The sequence below is a fragment of the Mobula hypostoma genome, chromosome 1 (assembly GCF_963921235.1).
Source record: "Mobula hypostoma chromosome 1, sMobHyp1.1, whole genome shotgun sequence".
Lineage (NCBI taxonomy): Eukaryota > Metazoa > Chordata > Chondrichthyes > Myliobatiformes > Myliobatidae > Mobula > Mobula hypostoma.
This window is the reverse complement of record NC_086097.1, coordinates 164,672,706-164,693,690: the sequence shown is the minus strand read 5'-3', so window position 1 is coordinate 164,693,690 and position 20,985 is coordinate 164,672,706. Positions and strand designations below refer to the sequence as shown.

At 40.3% G+C, this 20,985-nt stretch overlaps 1 protein-coding gene across 3 annotated transcripts in view; it reads right to left on the bottom strand.

The window, feature by feature from the left end:
• LOC134351995 (microtubule cross-linking factor 1) overlaps positions 1 to 20,985 on the bottom strand; it is a 219,489-nt gene that overhangs the window by 108,010 nt on the left and 90,494 nt on the right. For all 3 annotated transcript variants that reach the window (XM_063059028.1, XM_063059036.1, XM_063059020.1), the window contains exon 4: positions 6,183 to 6,242. In XM_063059028.1, the coding sequence (XP_062915098.1) occupies positions 6,183 to 6,242 (60 nt within the window). The remainder of the gene's footprint in view (positions 1 to 6,182; positions 6,243 to 20,985) is intronic.

The window sequence follows — 20,985 nt, the reverse complement described above, 5'->3', positions numbered from 1 at the left end:
AGAACTACATAGTGTACAAAGCATACTTGTCTCAGGTGCTTCCTGAAGCCAGTATCAATGTGAATCTGTCCAGAAACAGCAAAAAGGATAAGTCAAATAACTCATCAGACCTGCTTTGCCAGTCAGTAAGACCGAGGTTTAGCTGACTGCTGTCCCAACTGAACCTTCTTACTTGAATACCATAACCCTTGTTTCCCAATAGTCCAAAAAGTCTCAACGTCAATCTTCAATGTACTTAGCAATTCAGCATCCACACTATTTTAAGGTAGAGAATTCCAAAGAATCACAAATCCCTGTGATCTCATCTCTTCACATATAAAATTACAAAAAGGACATGGAACTCTACTGGATCAATTGATTATCCTTAGCAAAATAAAACCGGGGTCACAGATTTAAAGCAGAACTAAGTACTCCAGGAGACAGAGGAGGTAGGACTCTGGAACTCATTATTTGAAAGGATGGTAGCCATACCCTGCAGGGACCCAGTGCTGGAAGGTGGTATTAGGCTGGGTATCTCTTCTTGACTGGCACTGACACAATGGGAAAAATTATGTGATGCTGTGTCATGAAGTTTCTAAATTTCTCCTCTATATCAGACTTGGATGTGACAACCCTTGTTAATGAGACATTAACCCTTACTCTAGATTCTCTTACTAGGGGAACATCTTCATAGTATCTACCCTATAAAGCCCTCAGCCACTCACAGAATCTTATATGTTTTAAATCTCCAAGGTGCATGCAGCCATGCAGTTGATTATTCCTCATCACAATTCCATGTTCCCAAGAATGAGTCTAATGAAACTTTGTACTGCTTCCAAGACAACCATTCCCATAAATAAGGATATCAAAGCTATGCTTGATACACCAGGCTTGGTCAATGCTTATATCAGTGTAACAAGAATTCTCTACATTTGCACATCCATTTCTCTTGCGATGAAGGCCAATATCTCACTTGCATTCCCTATTCGAATATTGACAGTGGCAGGTAGCAGATAGACTGAGTGGAAATTTCTTTGTGTAACTTCATGGATGGAGTCACTTTTCTTGACCTCTGTACATTCCAGGACCCTTTACAACCAATGAAATACTTTCAAACTGTAGGCATCATTGCAAATTTGTTTTGAAGCTTTAAAGTCAAACAATAAAAGTTCAACAAACCATAAAGTAACGCACATTAAACTGGCTTCATAGTTGTGGACTCAAGTTAATGCTCTTTATTTTAACCTTACCGGCAGTTTTCTCCCCTATGGATGTTTACTAGATGGGGCATGCTGCCACAAACACTAACCACTTAAGCAACCAGATCTTCATGATGCATAAAAGTTTCTGCATCAATGTCCAATCGTGCCCATGTTGACTCTTAGTCTATCATGGATGACTCAAAAGGCAACTGGGAATGTAATTCTATTCACATTTCCTGATTAAGTTCACTGAACAGTGTTAACAAACAGTAAAACTTGGCTAAGACTAAGTTGATCAGTGCAGACAAGCAATCAACTTTTAGAAGTTCCTTGGCATAAGACTCAGCCTTAAATATTTGAACTGTCAGATAATCAACAATAAATCAACGAACAATAATCCAATTAAATGAAATTATATTAATGTCTACAATTTGTTATTATGTAAAAGAGATACCATTTGTTTAGTTATTGTATTCTGAATTCAGAATGTTAATTTATTCATAGACATTTAACCTTTATAATGGAGCCAGAGTTGTAGTGGTGTTATCTATTTGCTCAATTTATGTTAGAAATTTTGTCCATTACAGAAGTTCATGCAATTAGGGCTGTTGACATTTCACTTGGCTTCAGAATAGAAAGGCAGTTTAAAAAGATATCAGTGGCTCAGCTGACTTTGAAGTTGGCAGTTCTGCTGAAGCAGCGGGCTAAAGCAAGATTACTTCTGCCCTTCGCCTCCAAACTTGTAGCTTGGCATTGAAGAAGCAGCTATGGAAGGGATGTCTCAGTTGTCGCGAAGGTCAGGCAGCTGTGAGTAAGCAAACCAGCTGACACTGAAGATTGAGACAAGCAGGTGGACAAGAGAGCATACAGTAATTTGGATGTGTGTAATTATCTTGTAATTCAAGAACATTAGAAGGCTGGGAATAAAAGAAAAGTCAAAACTCACTGTGGCATAGTGCCACAGACATCACAGCAGACTCTTTTCCCTTTACAACAACGTTTCAGAGTGTGTGAGATTTCAAAGATGCAATCAATGCACTGTGCCACAAGTGTGGTTTGCATCTGTTAGCAGCAGCCAAAATTCTTGCCTCTTTCTTCCTCTGACAACTGAATAATCAACCTCAATCAACAGTCAGTTGCTTGGGCAAAAAAGTGGCAGATGGAATATAGTGTAGGGAAGTGTATAGTCATGCATTTTGGTAGAAGGAATAAAGATGTACACTATTTTATAAACAGGGACAGAATTCAGAAATCAGAGGTGAAAAGAGACTGGGGATTGCTTGTGCAGGATTCCCTATAGATTAACTTGCAGGCTAAGTCTGTGGTAAGGAAGACAAATGTAATGTTAGTAGTTATTTCCAGAGGATTCGAATATAAAAGTAAGGATGTAATGCTGAGGCTTTATAAGGCATTAGCCAGATTGCTCTTGGCGTATTGAGATCAGAACTGGGCCCCTTATCTAGAAAGGATGTGCTAGGATTGGAGAGGGTCCAGAAGAGGTTTAAGAGAATGATCCTGGGAAAGATAGGGTTAACAGAACAGAGATGAGGAGGAATTTCTTTAGCCAGAGGGTGTGAATCTGTGGAATTCATTGCCATAGATGGCTGTGGAGACCAAGTCATTGGGTATATTTAAAGCAGAGGTTGATATGTTCTTGATTAGTCAGAGTGTCAAAGGGTACAAGGAGAAGGTGGGAGAATGGGGTTGAGAGCGATAATAAATCAGTCATGATGGAATGCTGGAGCAGACTCGTTGGGTCAAATGGTTTAATTTTGCACCTATGCCTTATGGTCTTGTGGCAATGAATAGTCAACCATAGTGCAATGGCTCTGCATTAGATGACAACAGCTTGTAATGATACATAGCTGTGTAACATGCTGTAAGGTTTCACTGATAATGTAGCAGCAATGTTTGGGTTATGACTAGAGATAACGGGGGTTGGAATGCTGTTGTTTCTTCTGGTGAGTTTGGAAGAGAGATTTTCGTGTTCTTTTGCCGCGGGGAGATGAGGAGAGAAGACGCAAATGGAGAGAGTTGGTACACCGCTGTATGGGGTGGACTTGGAGCGAGGGTCCGAAGGGCAGTGACGATCGGAGGAGGTCGATGGTGGACGATCGGCTCATCAGTGAGCTCCAGCATTGCAAAATAGACAGCTTAATAAGATTGGGCCCTTTTTCTTTTTTTTTCATTTTCCTTACTAACCATACAATCACAGTAAGAATTATAAAGCTTAATCGTTTAATCACATGTTGTGTACTGTTTGTTATTTTGGGGTAATGATTTATAACAGGGGACACATCGCGCAGCAACCACCTAAACGAGATTTCTTAAGTTTGGCCGGGATGGGGGCTATCACCCCCTATATTAAGCCACCAGCCAAAACAAGAGGTACAGCTGAATTTTAAGCCCCAGTTGCTATGGTTGGATTTTAACCTTTGTCATTGTGTGATATGTCCAGGTTTCTTGATTACTAGTTCAGTAACATGATCATTATTATTATTAACACAATCACTGTCCTACTGTACCATAAGAACTGGTGGAAAATAGCTCTCTAGAAATCCAATGTATTTATGAGCCAGTCACAGATCACACCTGAACCTGCCAATTCTGGAAATACAGTATATAGCAAATAGCATCTACATCGCTCTGTCTGTTGTTGATGTGGGAAAGACGTTCAGTCCTGTTTGCTGTGACGCACAATTGGAACATTCTCCATAAATTATGTGCGAATCAAGGACATCATATGCCAATTGTATACTGGTTTGTTGATCTACTGATATCACGTGATGTTACAGGTAGACAGGGTGGTGAAAAGGGACTTCATTAGTCAGGGTATTGGGTATAGGAGTTGGGTCATCGTGCTGCAGTTGTATAAGGCACTGGTGAGTTTGCACTTGGAGTACTGTACAGGTTTCAACACCCTGTCACAGGAAAAACATGTTTGAACTGGAAATAGTGCAGAAAAAAATTACGAGGACTTTGCAAGGGCGAGAGGACCTGAGTTACAGGGAGAAGCTGGCCAGGTTAGGTCTTTATATCTTGGAACACAGGAGAATGAGGGGTGACCTTAAAGAAATATTTTAAATTATGAGGCACAGGTAAGATGGAGGGCACCAACCTTTTCCCATGCTAGGGAGTCCAAAACTAGGGGGCATAGATTTAAAGTGACAGGAGGAAGATTTTAAAGGGATGTGAAAGGCAACTTTTTCATGCGGAGGGACGTGACTACATGGGATGAGCTGGCAGAGGAAGTGGTTGAGGCAGGAACAATAATGTCATTCAGTGAGGTTTGAGGGATATGGACTGAATGCAGGAAACTGGGTGGGCACCATGGTTACATGGATTCGCTGGACTGTATTGCACTACTACTCTATGATTCAGTGTGTTTGGCTTTTGGCTCCCAACCCTGTTGAGCACAATATTCTCAATGGCCTGCTTGGAAAGATCAGGAGCTGTGACAAGGATGTATTTTTGATATCGCACTGATTATGGTATCTTTAAATGTAATAGCTCAGTCATGTGAGACATAGACTTTGCACATGATTGGGTGTTATTTGGCTACAATCTCAGGATCATTTTGTTGCTATCCAATTGCTTTACCTTGAGCAACAATGCTTTTTGCCCCTACAATTAAATTAGAAAACACTAAAGTCATTATTCAGTTCATATTCAATCTTCCAACCATATCATTTGCTGTTTGATTAATGATATATCATTTAAGATCCTGGGCAAATTCTGCTACCTTAGGAGCATTCCCTTGAAGGAAAGTACTATCAATGATGGCTTCTCTTGCCAGTTTGACAAAGCCAATGGTGTCTTGGAGGAGAGAGTCCAACAGGACTGAAAGGCGAGCCTACCTACAAAATTCATGCGTTATCAAGCCAATAGGATCTTTATCTCTCCACAAGGATTATTAAGCAGTGTGACCATTTGCCTTTGAGTCCTTGCATTAAATACAGAACAGACAGTGTAATCTTGATGCCTTCAAGTATCTTACAGAAGTGTATATTGGAACTTAAATTCAAATCACTATCAGAAAGGTTCTGCTGATTGTATTTGGAGATATTGCAGGGATGACTAATTGAATTTCCAAAATTGTCTCTGTGATCTATAATCCTGATATCACAATTTCATAAACCTGATGAAACACTTCAAGATATACTAAAGGCCATTGTAAAATCTTATAATGTTAATCACACTTAAGGGATTCCAATGATATCAAATTTGCCAATTCATATTTACCTTATGCCAAGGCAACTGATTCATCCACTGTAAAGGGCATTCAATGTCAAAAGGGCAGCCTTTATAGTTTGTCTGAGTTTTGTTCTATCTATTTAGCTATTATAAAAGGGATATGTCCACTATCCAAAAGGAGATCCCATTTTTCAAAGAGAGTCCATTTTGAACTGAGTTAGGTATCATAAAATTCTTCTTCATATGAAACAATCAAATTGTACTTTTTGGCAGACTAATAGAAATGCAAGAACCAGCTGTATGATCCAATTTGAGGAGCATAATTTGTTCAAATAAGCTAAGTTGAATAGCTTTCTTCTTCAATTTTCTCCTGTAACCAGGACTTGCCATGTCCCATTCAAGATTTCCAGATCTTGTTTATGTTTTTAACTATCAGAATGCGGATAGGTTGGGATGGAAGAAGCTGGTGTGCAGGGAGAATCCATTTTTCTGCTGCATAGTGTGGTAAAAATGGCAATTCGGAAATCCTGCAAGATGTTACTTTTTAACTATCCTGTGCTATTGTTCTCACCTCTTCCTTCTCCCAGCATTCCTTGAGGTGATTTATGAAGCAGTGCTCACCAACGACACAAAATTATATACAATAAGGATAAAATGTTTGAAAGCATATTTTAAAAGTTATCTGCTTAAGAAAGTGGCTGTTCAATAAAAAAAATGAATAACTGAATGGAATTATTAAGAAGTCTAAATTGAATTAAATATCCTTAATAAAGTGAGTTTAACTTAGTAGAGTGGGGCATATGTTACCTGAGCAGCACTTTTCTTATCCTTGTAGAACTCCCGGCTTCCCCTTCTCTTCAAAGAGCTCTGTAAGATACAAATGGCAAAGTGCTTTAGTGAAGAAAAGATCAGAGATAGCAGCTTGGAAAATCAAAAAGCCATAATTATCATCCCTTTTTATAAAGGTTTATTATAAACATGGGCACTAGCCTCCCGAGTATCCAGGACATCTTCAAGAAGCGCTGCTTCAAAAAGGCGGCGTCCATCATTAAAGACCCCCATCACCCTGGACCTGCCCTCTTCTCATTGCTACCATCAGGGAGGAGGTACAGGAGCCTGAAGGCACACACTCAATGATTCAGGAATAGCTTCCTCCCCTCTGCCATCAGATTTCTGAATAGACATTGAACACTACCTCACTAACTTTTATTTCTCTTTTTGTACTACTTATTTAGTTTAATTTTTTAATGCTTTTCAGTTTCTATTGTGTATTGCAATGTATCGTTGTCGCATAACAACAAATTTACCAACATATGCCAGTGATTTTAAACCTGAGTCTGATTTCACGCCTCATTTGAAATAGGTGAAGTGTCAAATGAATACGTCAATTGTGTGCATGTTAACAGTTATTTTTAATCTAATCTATGCATTAATCTAACTAATCTAATCTATCATTTAATCTATGTACAATAATTGTACATACAAACAGCAGCAGAACCATAATTTCAAAATTTTTGTAGCCATTAAAATAATTTTCACCCTGGGGTGCATCCCTGTAAATAACCTCTAGGTCATTTCTGTCAAATCATTTCCAGGTTAGTTTTACCATTTCAGCTTATCTCAATGCAGGTACTCTCCCCCATCTTATTGAGTGAAGTTGACACTCACATGACCTCTTTATTAAAAAGCCATTCCTTTTCAAAAGCTGCAATTAATGACAGTTTTTATGTTTCTGACAGTTAAGCCATCAACATTAGCCATCAGCTACCCCACTCTAAATATGTATCTTTTTACACATTTAGTCAATGCGTGAGTAGTTTAGGTGTGTAGTTTAGGCAAGTAGAGTTTATGGTCAGTGGTAAAACTAAAAGTGAGGTACAAGTACTATGAAAAGGTTTGCTTCCAGCAGAATAACAGGCACGTAGGTTCAGACAATGCACAATACGTAAATTACACATACTGTATATTCTACAAAATAGTGCAAAACAAAACATGAGTGCAAACACAAGTGCACAGTAGTTCTAGAGGTGTCCTTAGTGTTCTGTTGCTAAGGTAGAAATTAGGGTTGTGTAGGTCAGTTCAAGAACCTGATGGTTTTAGGAACTGAGCTGTTCATGAATCTCAGGCCTCTGTACCGCCTGCCTGATGGCAGCAGCGAGATGTTTACATGATCCGGATGGCGGGGATCCTTGATGATTATTGTCACCTTCTTGAGGTAGATCATAACAGTCAACATGTATAGTATAATGACCAACGCCTAATGCTTATAAGGGTCTCGGCCTGAAACGTCGACTGCGCCTCTTCCTATAGATGCTGCTTGGCCTGCTGCGTTCACCAGCAACTTTGATGTATGTTGCCTAATGCTTATAGGTAGGTTATCCGATTACTGAGGTCAGCAAGTATTGAAACATCTGGAAATTGTATTAATGGAAATCAGTTGTGGATAATAACACTAATCTGACTAAGCAACTGTTTAAATTAGATTGGAAAGGCAATGCAACGGATATTTATTCTGATGATCCTTCATGTCATACGACCAGTATAATTAACCTTCATGGGACTGCAATTTACTTTGATCTTTAATTTAAAACAAAAGTAATTTAGTTCTAATATTCTGGAAGGATTTTAATTTCAAAATTTTCAAAAGCACTGATACCCTCCCTCCTTTCTATGTCAGACCCAAGGAGCATTCGGCAGGCACTACAAAGCACTAAAGAAGCACAACCAATGTTGCCTTTAAAAAATTCTTCTCTGGCAGAATAGGTGAAGTAATGTCAGTGTACTCTCCTAGAGCAACAATGAGACTCTGACTTTACTACACCATCTGTGATGGAAAAGCCATATTATCGGTGTATCTGTTACCACAGCGGTCACCAGCCACTGGTACTGGGCCACAAAGCATGTGCTACAGGGCTGTGAGGAAACGATATGAGTCAGCTGCACCTCTCCTCATTCCCTGTCACGCACTGTTGAACTTGAACATAGGATTGCCAACTGTCCCGTATTTGCAGGGACATCCCGTATATTGGGCTAAGTTGGTTAGTCCCATACAGGACCGCCCTTGTCCCGTATTTCCCCCGCTAAGGTAGAGCGTGCCTATGAAACCTTTCGTGCCGAAATGGCGTAAAGCACAGAAGCGATTACCATTAATTTATATGGGAAAAAATTTTGAGCGTTCCCAGACCCAAAAAATAACCTACCAAATTATACCAAATAACACATAACACCTAAAATAACTCGTACATATAGTAAAAGTAGGAATGATATGATAAATACACAGCCTATATAAAGTAGAAATAATGTATGTACAGTGTAGTCGGGAAGATTAAGCCAAAACCGATACAGTATGTGGGGAAAAAAATCGGCACGTATGCGCATGCGCACGTCACGTATGCGTATGTCATACATGTGCACACAGGTGCCCGCGCAAGGTTTCATGGTCATGGTCGTCTTTCTCGGGGTAAACACAAGCGTCCTGTCAGCACACACAAAAAATGCTGGCGAATGCAGCAGGCCAGGCAGCATCTATAGGAAGAGGCACAGTTGACGTTTCGGGCCAGGACCCTTCATCAGGATTTGACTGCTACTTTTGCCCCTTGTTTGGGAGTGAGAAAGTTGGCAACCCTAACTGTAAAAGACATCATGTTGAGGTGAGTTTAACCCTACTTGAACATCCCCGGCCCCCCCGCCCCGGGTCAGCCAGCTCACAAGAATATTGTCAATATTAAACCGGTCTGTGGTGCAAACAAGGTTGGGGACCCGTGTTACCAGACTTCCAAGGTAAGCACTCGACTCCAACGTATGTCACAGCAAGTGATTTCTGTGCCAACTAATGGGAATCTTGGCACGAGACTGACCAAAGTAGTGGAGATGCATCCAGAGAAGCACTGAGCATGTCTCTTTAACAAGATGGCTGTGAAGGCTAAATGCAAGCAGTGGAAGGACTCCTTATGAACCCAATCAGTCCCTCTCCCTACCTAACCCTTCTCTGACAGGGGCCGAAAAGACTATATTGGACTCATTGATCACTTGGAAGCAAGGCATCTTCAGCTCTGAAAGACTGTTTCTAAGATCATTTTATTGGGGCATGCTTTACAAGTAAGCTTAAACATATAGGCGGTTAATGTACCTTGTCAAGAGCAGTCAGTCGAGACTGAACAGTTACAGGAACACCTCTCTCCAGATTTTTTTTACTCTTTATTACATTTTCATTTCAAAACAATTAGAGGCTGAGAATTTCCCTATTTATCCTGACCAAACTCAAGATTTTGGCACAGAAAAAAAGGGGGAGAACAACTCTAATTCTTTTCCATAATAGTAAAGGGAAAATCAATCAAAACTCAGCCAAACTAGAACCTTCCTGTTAGTAGTCACCTTGCTGTGCTGCAAGATAGAGATGTGGAGACAGAAGAAACTGCAGGTGCTGAAACTTGACGGGGGATAAAAGCTGCTGAAAGAACTCACTGAGTCAGACAGCATCAGTACAGGAAAATTAAAAAGTCGACAATTCAGGTTGAGACTCTTCAGTCCAGATGAAAGGTCTCAGCCCTCAAAGTTAACTGTCCATTTCTCTCTACATATGCTGCCTGACCTGCTGAGTTTCTCTAGCTTTTATTTTTTTGCTCTACTATAATGTTTTGTTCAGAGTTCTGCCACTGCAAATTTCAATTTCTCCTGAGGACTAAAGGTGCAAGACTGAAAAAGGAATAGGGACTTCTGGAGGTAGTTTGGCCAAAGATCAGTCTTTGTGGGGCGTTCACAAAGCTCAGGGACCGGGAGTTATTTTGCCTGGAGATTAGGGCTTTATATCGGACAGGTGCAAGTTGGGGCATGGGTCACAAGATCTGGTCAGCAGTATTATTTGGAGATTATTGGCGTTATCTTCTATGTTGTTACGGTGCATATTCTAATTAATTATTATGGAGAGATTACCTCAAGGCCTCAAGGCTATTTTTTTCTAATAAAGTTTCATTATATAACATACAAAGGTAATTAAATGTCACTGTTTTTCCAGGGTATCCAGGGATTGTCTGATTTAAGGTGGGTGGTTAGGAAACTCACCACAATAATTTCAATCCTTAATCCTGTGCTGACATTACTTTCAGATTTCTTGCATTGGTATTGTAATATCTTTTCCAAACAAGTGACATGTCTAACTGGCATAACCGCTTCGAGGTTAATTTCACTGAGACTTTATACTGGAAAGAAATATACAACTTTAAGGTCACAAAGCAAGTACTTAAAAGGAGTCTCTGAGTTGTACTGTTAATGCCTTTCCCCTAATAACTCCCCATCTTTTGAGTTACCCTGCAATGCATCAGTCTTGATTATAAATGTGGCTGACAACCTGCTCCACAGCAAAGACCACTGGTTGACCTCAAAGAGTTATGCAGAGGCACTCTGTGTTGACTTCAGTTTTCCCTTCTGTTGCTAAGCAATGTGGCTTACACACACCTCCTCCCAGACAGTCTGGTGGAGACTGTAAACTTGACATGTGACCACTGCCTGAAATTCCTTTAACACTTTTCACTGTTCAGCATACAGAATTAACAGAAGTGTGTTTGTAGGCACTTACATTGTCTATTAAAATATCGTCACAATAGAAACACAATTTTAACATCATGACTCCACCTCATGATTCAGTTAGCGTTTCTTTCAGAATAGTAAAACACTAAAGCTGAAATTAGGTGTTGATGGACTTCCAGATTTTTTAGGACTATTAGCTATTATTCCTATTAATGCTCCAGCACACTTTAATCGACTTTTTTTAAGGTGTTGTGCATTAGTAGTGAACTTGGTCAGCTTAAAGAATGAGGAATCAGATCTTATGGTGTTTAAAGGGAATGTGGGAAGCAAAGCCCCAGTGATTGTAAAGGAAGTGTGGGCAACAGAATTCCCAAACCATCAGGATTTCCCAAAAATCAGATAATGTATTATTAGAGTTTTCCTGTATTTCAAATTCTCACTATGGATATTAAGCTACAAATTCTTCCCTTGATTGGTTGCAGTGGCTTCAACTTTAATGCCAATATAGAATACAGAACTGTTACTAAACAGTGTGTTTGATGCTATCATCACTGATGAATTTCCAGCCATTGCAACCTGATTTATGCTGGTCATCCAAGGGACCACAACACAATGAAAACTCAGGCAGCTTGGCATTTGCAAAATTTAACAAAATCCCAAATATAATGTACCGCTTGATGTAGAATTGAATTATACTAGAAAGTGATTATGACCTCACATTTAATTATTCCTATGATCCCACTCTTATATTACACAAATACCATCTTCAAGGTTATAAGTAAATCAGATCTGGCATGTCACCTCATAGGTGAAACCAATAATTCCACAAAGAAGTTGCCAAGGCCATAATGTTGAAGATGACAGATTTTGATCAGCGTGAATGTACGATTACTTACGAAAGTGGGCTGCAAATCATTTGCATGCCTGTCAGGTTCTACTCTGCCTTGTGCCAGCACGCAGGAGGAGACGGTAATCTCCAGCCTCACTAAGCAGTCCTGTACTTAACATCCCCTTGTACTAACACAGACCTTGATCTGTAAGTCTGCCGAAAGATAGTTCCAGCCTCTAGATGTACTACAGACTGTTGATAATAAATCAAAAACATTTGCCACACAAAACAGGAATGGGTTGTTAAGGTAACAGAAAGTCAGAGAATTCCTCGCCATTGATGGACTGTATAGCTAAGAATTTTGGCTCAGAACAAAAAATGAATGAATTACAATGGCTTTTTGAACAAATTACTATTTCTTTAATGTTGGAACATTTTATTAATTTTGTCATTTTCTTACTGTATTCTAGTGGGTAGAATTGGGATATTGCATAAAGAACAGCAGCTTTTAAAGCATACCAGTTATGCTATCTGTAATCATTCTTATTAGTAAACAGTTCACAGATATACTAAGACACAGTTTATTTCTCAGGTTCCCTCTTCATATTTCTAAGTTTCTTATCATATTCAAGAGTTTACAAAGTGGGCTGAATGTAAGTTTCGGCCTTTAGTGGACAATGAAGCTTATGTTGTTCTAAGGAACTCAGAGATCTGGAAGGAACTTTAATTTGGCAGCTTAAAAATATGATCTGTACGGTAAGGGATATTTTATAGGGTTTGTATATTATGAAGATGGGAAAGCTAAAGATAGATGAGTTTTCTCTATTCAGAAGTTATTTTATAGATTGTCTATTACAGAGAAAGATGTATTACAGTGAGAATACTTTATACACATTGATGAGCAATAGGACTGCATTTAGAAATACCTTTTTAAAAGGGGCGTTTTAAATGTGGTTACAGTGTAGGCAAATGTGATGAGGTAAGGGGCCGAATCACTGAAATTTCAGGCACAGTTGATTAAGCTTCAATGAAAGAAATGAAAGACAAAGATGCAATGCTGGGGCCACAGGCTAGTTCATATCTCACATTCCCTACATTGCCAAACTTCTACACTGTACAATGGTTAATGCTACTGCATGTGTTAAATCCTTTGAAGTTGTCACTAAGTATGTGATGCTCAGCTGGGGTATACTGCAAATGAATCCATCCCAAGGCAAGTAATATCCATTATCCTTCTCCTGCCATAACTCTGGCTCCTCCTGATGCTTCAAACAGAAAAAACAACCAGTGTTGGTAATCAAAGAACCCATATTACTCTCAAGTTTCCAACCAGCTGCATAGAGACCAACAGCTAAAAATACTGGGAGCAAGCAAAATGAAGGTTTGCAATGCACATACTGTAAACTGACCCTGGGAGATATAGAGTCGTCTCCTAAAGACCACTTCCCCACTCCCATCAATCCCAAATGAAGTAAGCAATCAGCCCTCCGTCCCTGTCTCACTGGACAGTTATTTAAATATTTTACATGACTTCACTCTATACAAATAGATATATAATCTGTAATATGTACTCTATCAAATAATGCCCTTAGATACTAATGAAGGGAGAAGGATTTGCTTACCATAAAATTATGGTTGGAAGAGTGTGCGGTGTGCTCAGCTACATGTCTGATGAGGTCCCTAACCTCCCAAGTCCCTCTATTCTCTTCCTGTAAGGCCAACATTTAATGGTCTTGAATTAAATACAGGTAGGACCAGTTAGGAGTCCAGCTCCTTGGTGTTATTCTGGAGTGCACAATTTTGCCAGGAAGTGATCCCAAAACTCCTTGTAGACATTAGAAAGTGAGAACAAAGTGTAAACAACAATAAAAATCCACAGATGCTGAAAATTTGAAATTAAAACTGAAAATGCTGGAAACACTCTGCGAGGCAGGTAGCATTTGTGGAAAGAGCATTTCAGGTTTATGACTCTCCATCAAAACTGGGAAAGGGAGAAACAAGTTAGCACGGAATGTTGGGCGGGTTAGTTTTATTCTTATTTAATTAAGGGATGTGGGCTTCACAGTGTGAACCAGCATTTACTTTCTCTCCCTAATTTCCCTCAAGCAATTGATGGTGAGCTGCCTTCTTGAACCACTGCAGTCCTTGGTGTGCAGGGTACTGTACGGGGGAGGGAGATTCAGGATTTTGACCAGATGACAGTGAAGGATCGGCAACCATGATGTTCGGTGGTTTGGAGGGAAACTTCCAGGTGGTGGTTTTCCCCTGGTTTCATTGCCTTGTCCTTTTTGTCAGTAGAAGCCATGGGTTCAGAAGATGCTATCTAAAGGAGTCTTGGTGAGTTGCTGCAGTGTATCCTGTAGATGCTTCTACTGTATGTGGGCAGTGGAGTGAGTGAACGGCTGTAGATAAATGGGCTGCTATATTCAATTTTGGGTAGATGGAGCTCATCAGCCTGGGAAGGCAGTCCATTTAAAAGAGGGAAAACTCTGATTTCAAACCTCCGCTACCTAGCGGCCATACCCGCTGTGACGAGAATACACATAGATTAAGATGTTAGCTGTCCTGTGCTGGCACCAGTGGGATCAGCAGTTGGTCTGCCACCTGTCTTCAGGAGAATGAGAGATAAGGAAAACAATGGGGCAGCATTTGGAGATGTTAATTAAGGGACAGAAGGAGAGCTGTCAAGAGCGGCCCCCCCCCCTTTGAACCCTGAACTGTTTGAAGTGATGGACAGGCGATACCCCAGCAGGGGGATAAAAAGGGACAGGTTCGCTAAGGCAAGACACACACGACACCCTGAGGTAACAAGACCCTGGAAGCGGTGCATCTCCCACAAGTCGGTGGGAAGTTTTGGAAGGCTGGTCACGGGACCAAGCCATAGATGCACAGGGTGGAAAGGCACGATCGGCGGGAACCTGGTGTGTGTCCACCCTTGCCTGGGTGCAAGGTTCACCGCAGAGAAACGATCGTATCTGGAAACGGAGGGGTCATGGTCGGTGACCTCAGAAGACATCAAAAAGGGCTCGCCCGAAAGCTGACTGCGAAGAATATCGGTCTGTGTGGAAGCCGTTTGAATATTCATTCGTTTTTGCTCTCTCTCTCCTTCCCCCCACTGTCCATCTCCCACGGCAGTGATTACTGCGAACTGAACTGAATTCAATTGAACTGAACTTTGCGTCACTTTGAAACTGGTCATTTACCCCTAGACGACGATAGAGCTTGATTGATCCTGTTATCCTAATTCTGTGTACATGTGTGTTTATCATTGCTGAACTGTTGCATTTATTATCCTTTTGATTAGAGTACTGTGTTGCTTGTTTCTTTAATAAAACTTTCTTAGTTCTAGTAATCCAGACTCCAACTGAGTGATCCATTTCTGCTGGTTTGGCAACCCAGTTACGGGGTACGTAACACCACTCATGGGAAAGGCTTCGGGAATTAACCCTGAGGACAAGTCCGGAGCTGGAGTCCTTAAGGCAGTCCGACGTTGCCTTCAACCTCGTTCTGGCAACTCCTGCAATGACACTGGTGCCAAGCTGTATCGGCCCTTGCCCTTCCCTTGGACAACATCGGTGTTGTGGAGAGGGGAGACTCGTTGCATGGGCAACTGCTGGTCTTCCATATGACCTTGCCCAGGCCTGCGCCCTGGCAACTTCCAGGCACAGATCCATGGTCTCGCGAGACTAACGGATGCCACCACCATATTCAATATGGTTTTCAGCTTCTTGAGTGTTATTGAAGCTGAACACATCCAGGAAGGTGGACAGTGTGGTCTCATACTCCTGATTTGAACTTTGTAGATGCTGCACAGGCTTTGGAGAGTTAGCTGACAAAGTTATTTGCCACAGAATTCCCAGCCTACCTCTTGCTCTTGTGACCACATTGCATATGTGGCTACCCCAGCTCAGATTCAGATTAATGGCAGTCCCTATGGTTTTAATGATGGCGAATTCAGTTATGGTATTGCCACTGAACCTCAAGGGGTGACAACTGGATTTTCTCTTGTCAGATACCATTATTTCCTGGCACTTAAATGATGCGAATGTTACTTGAGACCTATTTGCTGAGTTATTGTTATCTGAGGAGTTGTTAATGGAACAAGTTGATTTCTCGGATAAGTTAAGACAGAATACTTCAATAAGAGTTTGAGGATTGGTACGTCACCAAAGACTCAAGCAAATTTCTACAGATGTGCTGTGGAGAGAATTCTGACCAGTTGCATCATCACCCGTTATGGAGGCTCCAAGGCACAGGATCAGAAACAGCAGCAGAGTTGTAGACTCGGCCAACTCCATCATGACTACTAGCCTCTCCACTATCGAGGCCCTCTTCCAAAAGTAGTGCCTCACGATCATGGCATCCATCAATAAAGACCATCATGCAGAACATACACTTTCCTCATTACTGCCATCAGAGAGGTGGAACAGCAGCCTGAGGACGCATACTTAATGTTTTATGAACAGCTTCTTCCCCTCTGCCATCAGCCATTGGAATGATCCATGAACCATGAACATGACCTCACTTTGCTCACTATTTTATTTTTTATATACTTATTGTTGTAGTAGTTTATGTATTGCACTGTACTGCCGCTGCAAAGCAATAAATTTCATGACATATGTCAGTGATCGTAAATCTGATTCTGAGGATGAACTAACGTGGCAGTTCAAATCAGGTTAAGCTTCTTTGTGTGTGTAATCTGTCATTGATGCATGCCTGGGAGACATGCACAACAATCCAGACAATATGAAACAAAAAATGGGAAAAGCTGAGCCGAAGTGATAGCAGGCGAAGATGTTCGGTTCGCATACAAATAGAAAGAAAGTCTATAGTTCAGGACTAAGTCTTTGGTTCAGGAATTTGATATTGAGCCCTGCAAGTGCAGTGTGCTCAGATGGAAGGTAAGATGTTGCTCCTCAAGGTTGTGTAAGGTCTCATTATAATAAACACAAGAAAATCAGCAGATGCAGGAAATCCAAAACAACACACTTGTTCTTGGGATAAGGAAGTAAATCAAAGCACCTGGAGGAAGTACATAAGATCACTATGCAAACTCCTTATAGATCAGGACTGAAGCTTGTACTGTGAGGCAGTGGCTCCACTTGCTGTGCGATGGTAACACCCCATTTCATCGATTTCATAGCAGCATTTTGGGTATTGGAATTTATGGCATCACATGAATCCTGACAGCTATTGACTGCATTTGTATGTTCATTAATAACCTGGACCTTTTTAATGAGATTTCCACTCCATTGGTGTGCATGCTTTCAGGAGGCACCAGTGATATATTGTGATACCTTGATAATGAGGAAGTTTGCACTGTCGGATATTTTCAATGGCTGTCACTGTCTGGATTGACCTTTAGGTCTCTACTTCCTTGGCTGCTGTGCCTGTGCACTCTTCAACTACAGCAACCAAGTGCAGATACTACAAATCTAACAGCACAAGAGATATAGACACGATCTGCTGTTCAGTAAGAAATGGCTGATTATTTACTTCAGCACTACTTTCCTACACTAATGAAGCTTGATTCCCTTAAATCCAATAACTCCATGGTGTCCGTCATGGAAATACCTAGTAACTAAGTTCCATTATGGCTTTGAGTCGACAATTTTGAAGATTCACTAAGACTATTGAATGGTGTCCTAATATTATAAGATGAACCCTTAGCCTCACATAAAGTTAAACAGTGATTGTACTGAAAATACATTCATTAAAGAAACTAGTATATTTTAAGATATTTTAAGGATAACCAAAGATGCTTAAAATAGAAATGATGATTCAGCAGTTCTTAGATTCCAAAGATCTCACTGTTATTTTCAAATTTCTCCACTGTCTTAAACTCTATCTATTCCTTTAATACTTGGCAAACCTTTAACTCTCCAGTGCCAATTATGGCTCCTTTCACCTGCTATATCTTCAATGCTACGATGCTGGCAGCAATGCCTCACCTCTGGAATTTCCTCCCGAAGCTTTTCCACCTCTCACTTTCCCCTTCTTTGTAATGTCCTTCACAACTCCTTTTGATCAGCTATTCTGATCTCTCACAGCTGGGCTTGTTATCCTTACAGTACAGAATGAACATAGACCAGTACAACAAAGGAACGGCCACTTCAGCCCACAATATTGTGCTGAACTAATTAATTTGGTAATCACAGGCCAACAAAATTGATCTCGTCTGCTTCTACAATGTCCATAAATTCTATTTACCTCACATTCATGTACCTATCTAAATGCCTCTTAAAAGTCCCTTATGCATTTGGCACTACCATCACTCCAGGCAATGAATTCTAAGCATCCACCACTCTCTGTGTAAAAAACTTGCCTCTCACATTTCCTTTGACATTGCTCCATTACCCTAAATGCACAACCTTTGGTATTAGAAATGTTAACCAGGGAAAAGATACTGACTGCATCTAGACTTCTCACAACCACATAAACCTTTATCACAGTGGCTCCCAAAAAGGTCGGTATTGTGCCCCCCCCCCACCGCCGAGGGTGGTGGAAGTTGTGAAGGTGGCAGTAAAGATAAAGTGGGGGGAGGGAGTAGTAGGTGGCACTCAGCAGCTGAGGGATTACAGGATTAATTTAAGAAATGAATTACTTATTATAATCATTTGAACCTCTGCCTCATAACTGATTACAATGATCATGTAATCACCTCTTCTCTTGCTAACCCACCGTTCTCGACTTAGACTTTGCTCGAAGCATGTTACAGTTGCTGAAAAGAAATGTGACACTTCTGAATTTGGCATATCATGAGCCATCTGGACTGAAGTAACAGTAGAATAGTGTTAGCTAGTATGAATCACATTCTCTAATCACACAATTCCTGCGAATTAGGGTATGATGTTCGATGGGGTAAAGTTCAGAATCTGCCCTTTCAAATAGTTTGACCACATTTCTCTGGCTCATGTCTGAACCACGATATTGCTGCCCCACTTTATGTACCTTCAAGCAGAGAGTCAGGCTTTGCCTGAACTATGATGATGTCATAACTTTCCCCTTTATTGACTGCAGCACTTGAGGTTGGACTTTAGCAATAGGCGATTGACCGTGTTTACCAGCACTTTACAACAAAACAGTGATTGCTTGTGGCATACAACATTTCATTGCTCATTGCTAAATCTGGAAAGCCCCATACAACTGGAGAACTGCTTCTGATAGCAGTAATAAAGGTTCTGAATATGACTTTGCATTAGTGACAAGACCAAATAATTAAAAATTCGATTCCGCTCAGAGACAATTCGTTTCAAAGACAAATAGATGAAATGTCTGAGAATGTGAAAATACATTCTGCACCATGCATAAGATAACAAAATTTGCTCTGCAGTTGGATGAGTCAACTTTCCCAGGCAACGAATCTTTGCTTCTAGCTATGTTCACTTCATAAAAGATGAAAGCATGGTTCAAGAGTTGTTATTTGCAAGGGGACTAGAAAGAGATACAAAGGGGGAGTCAATATTTCAGGTAGTTGAGCAATTTTTCACAGGAACAGTTTGCTCATCAACATTCCTGCATGTGCAACAGATGGGACACCACCAATGAATGACAGGATGCTACCGTGGGTTTACTTTCTTGAAGATAGCTGTACCTTACATATTTACCATTCATATGTAATTCACAGACAGCATCTTGTCGCAAAAAAAACCTAACTGATTATTAAATACCATTATCACAGCGGTAAATAAAATCAAGTCCCATGTTCTCAGTTCTTGACTATTTCAAGAGCTTTGTATTGAGAATGATGAATGGTTTGAATACTCACTTTTGCACACAGAAGTCAGATGGCTCTCAAACTGCCTGAGATGCTTTTATGTGCTTTTGAAACTGTGATGAAATTCTTTGAAGACTCGAATGCATAATTCAGTAATCAACTCAAGAACATAGGCATGACATTGCTTATTTGTTAGAATTATTCAAAAGTTTAATTAAATCAATCTTCAATTACAAGGAAGTGCTGTGAATCTTATCAAAGTCAAATCAGTTGTCTCCATACTTCTGTCCAAGTTAATTCTATTTAAGTGCAACATTGGCTGTTGAGACCTTTTCCAATTTCCGAGCCTCTGAGTTTTAAGAGAAAGAAAGAATATCAGATGATGATCTTTAAGTATACTGTACCCACCTGGGTAAACTGCAAAAAGACATAGCAGGAAGATTTCAGGATCTTCTCATGTTCCAAATTGGATAATAAATCCATTCCTGCATACTTGTAATGAGGAATTGACAGAAAGGATGGGGAAGAACTGATCTTGCTATAAACTGACTTTGAGCTGAAGCCAAGGTTCAAAAGATCATATTAAGACTTTTGATTGAGAAAGAAATTTCTGAACAATACCTTGCACTGTGGAAAAATGACAAGATATTTTTTATTGCTTTTCCAACATTTTGTTTAGTGGAGCGCGGTTTCAGCGTTGTCACCCTACTTCTTTCAAAGCAACAAAACAGACTGCAAATTACTGAAAGTGGAGATCTGAGACTTTTTCGGAGTGACATTCAACCTGATGTTGAAAAGCTGATATCACAATACCAAGTCCATTTATCTCATTGAATGGTGAAAAAGCAATAGTGAATACTTGTCCCGTAATTGTAATTGCAATTGTCCCGTATCGGACTGCAAAGCACTCCAGCGTGTGGTGAAAACTGCCCAGCAGATTATCAGCATCCAATTGCCCACCACTGAGAACATCTACCATAAACGCTGCCTGGGCAGGGCGAAAAGCATTAATAAGGATGCATCTCACCCTAACCATAGACTTTTTACTCTTCTCCCATCCGGTAGACGCTACAGGAGCCTCTGCTCCTGCACCAGCAGGCACAGGAAGAGCTTCTTCCTTGAGGCTGTGACCCTGCTGAACCTCACAACACAGCGCTAAGCAGTACTGCATCCATATTGTACTGTCTCAGTACTTCTATATTTGTGTGCTGTAGCACTTACTTTTTATTCACAGTTATTTTGTAAATAACACTATTCTTTGCATTTCTGGTTGGATGCTAACTGCATTTCATTGGCTTTGTGTCTGTACTCGGTACAATGACAATAAAGTTGAATCTAATCTAAATAGTTGGACTACTAATGTACACTCTAAAATTGCTGAAGAAATTTTTTTACTGTAATTAAAGAAATTATTTTATTTGTAGCTTTAAATAGACATGCATATTTTTTGCAATTATACGTCACTGTTTTGAATCTGCAGTTCCTATTTTATTTCACTGTGCATTGTGAATCAAAATTCTTTATTGTTTTTATGTAAT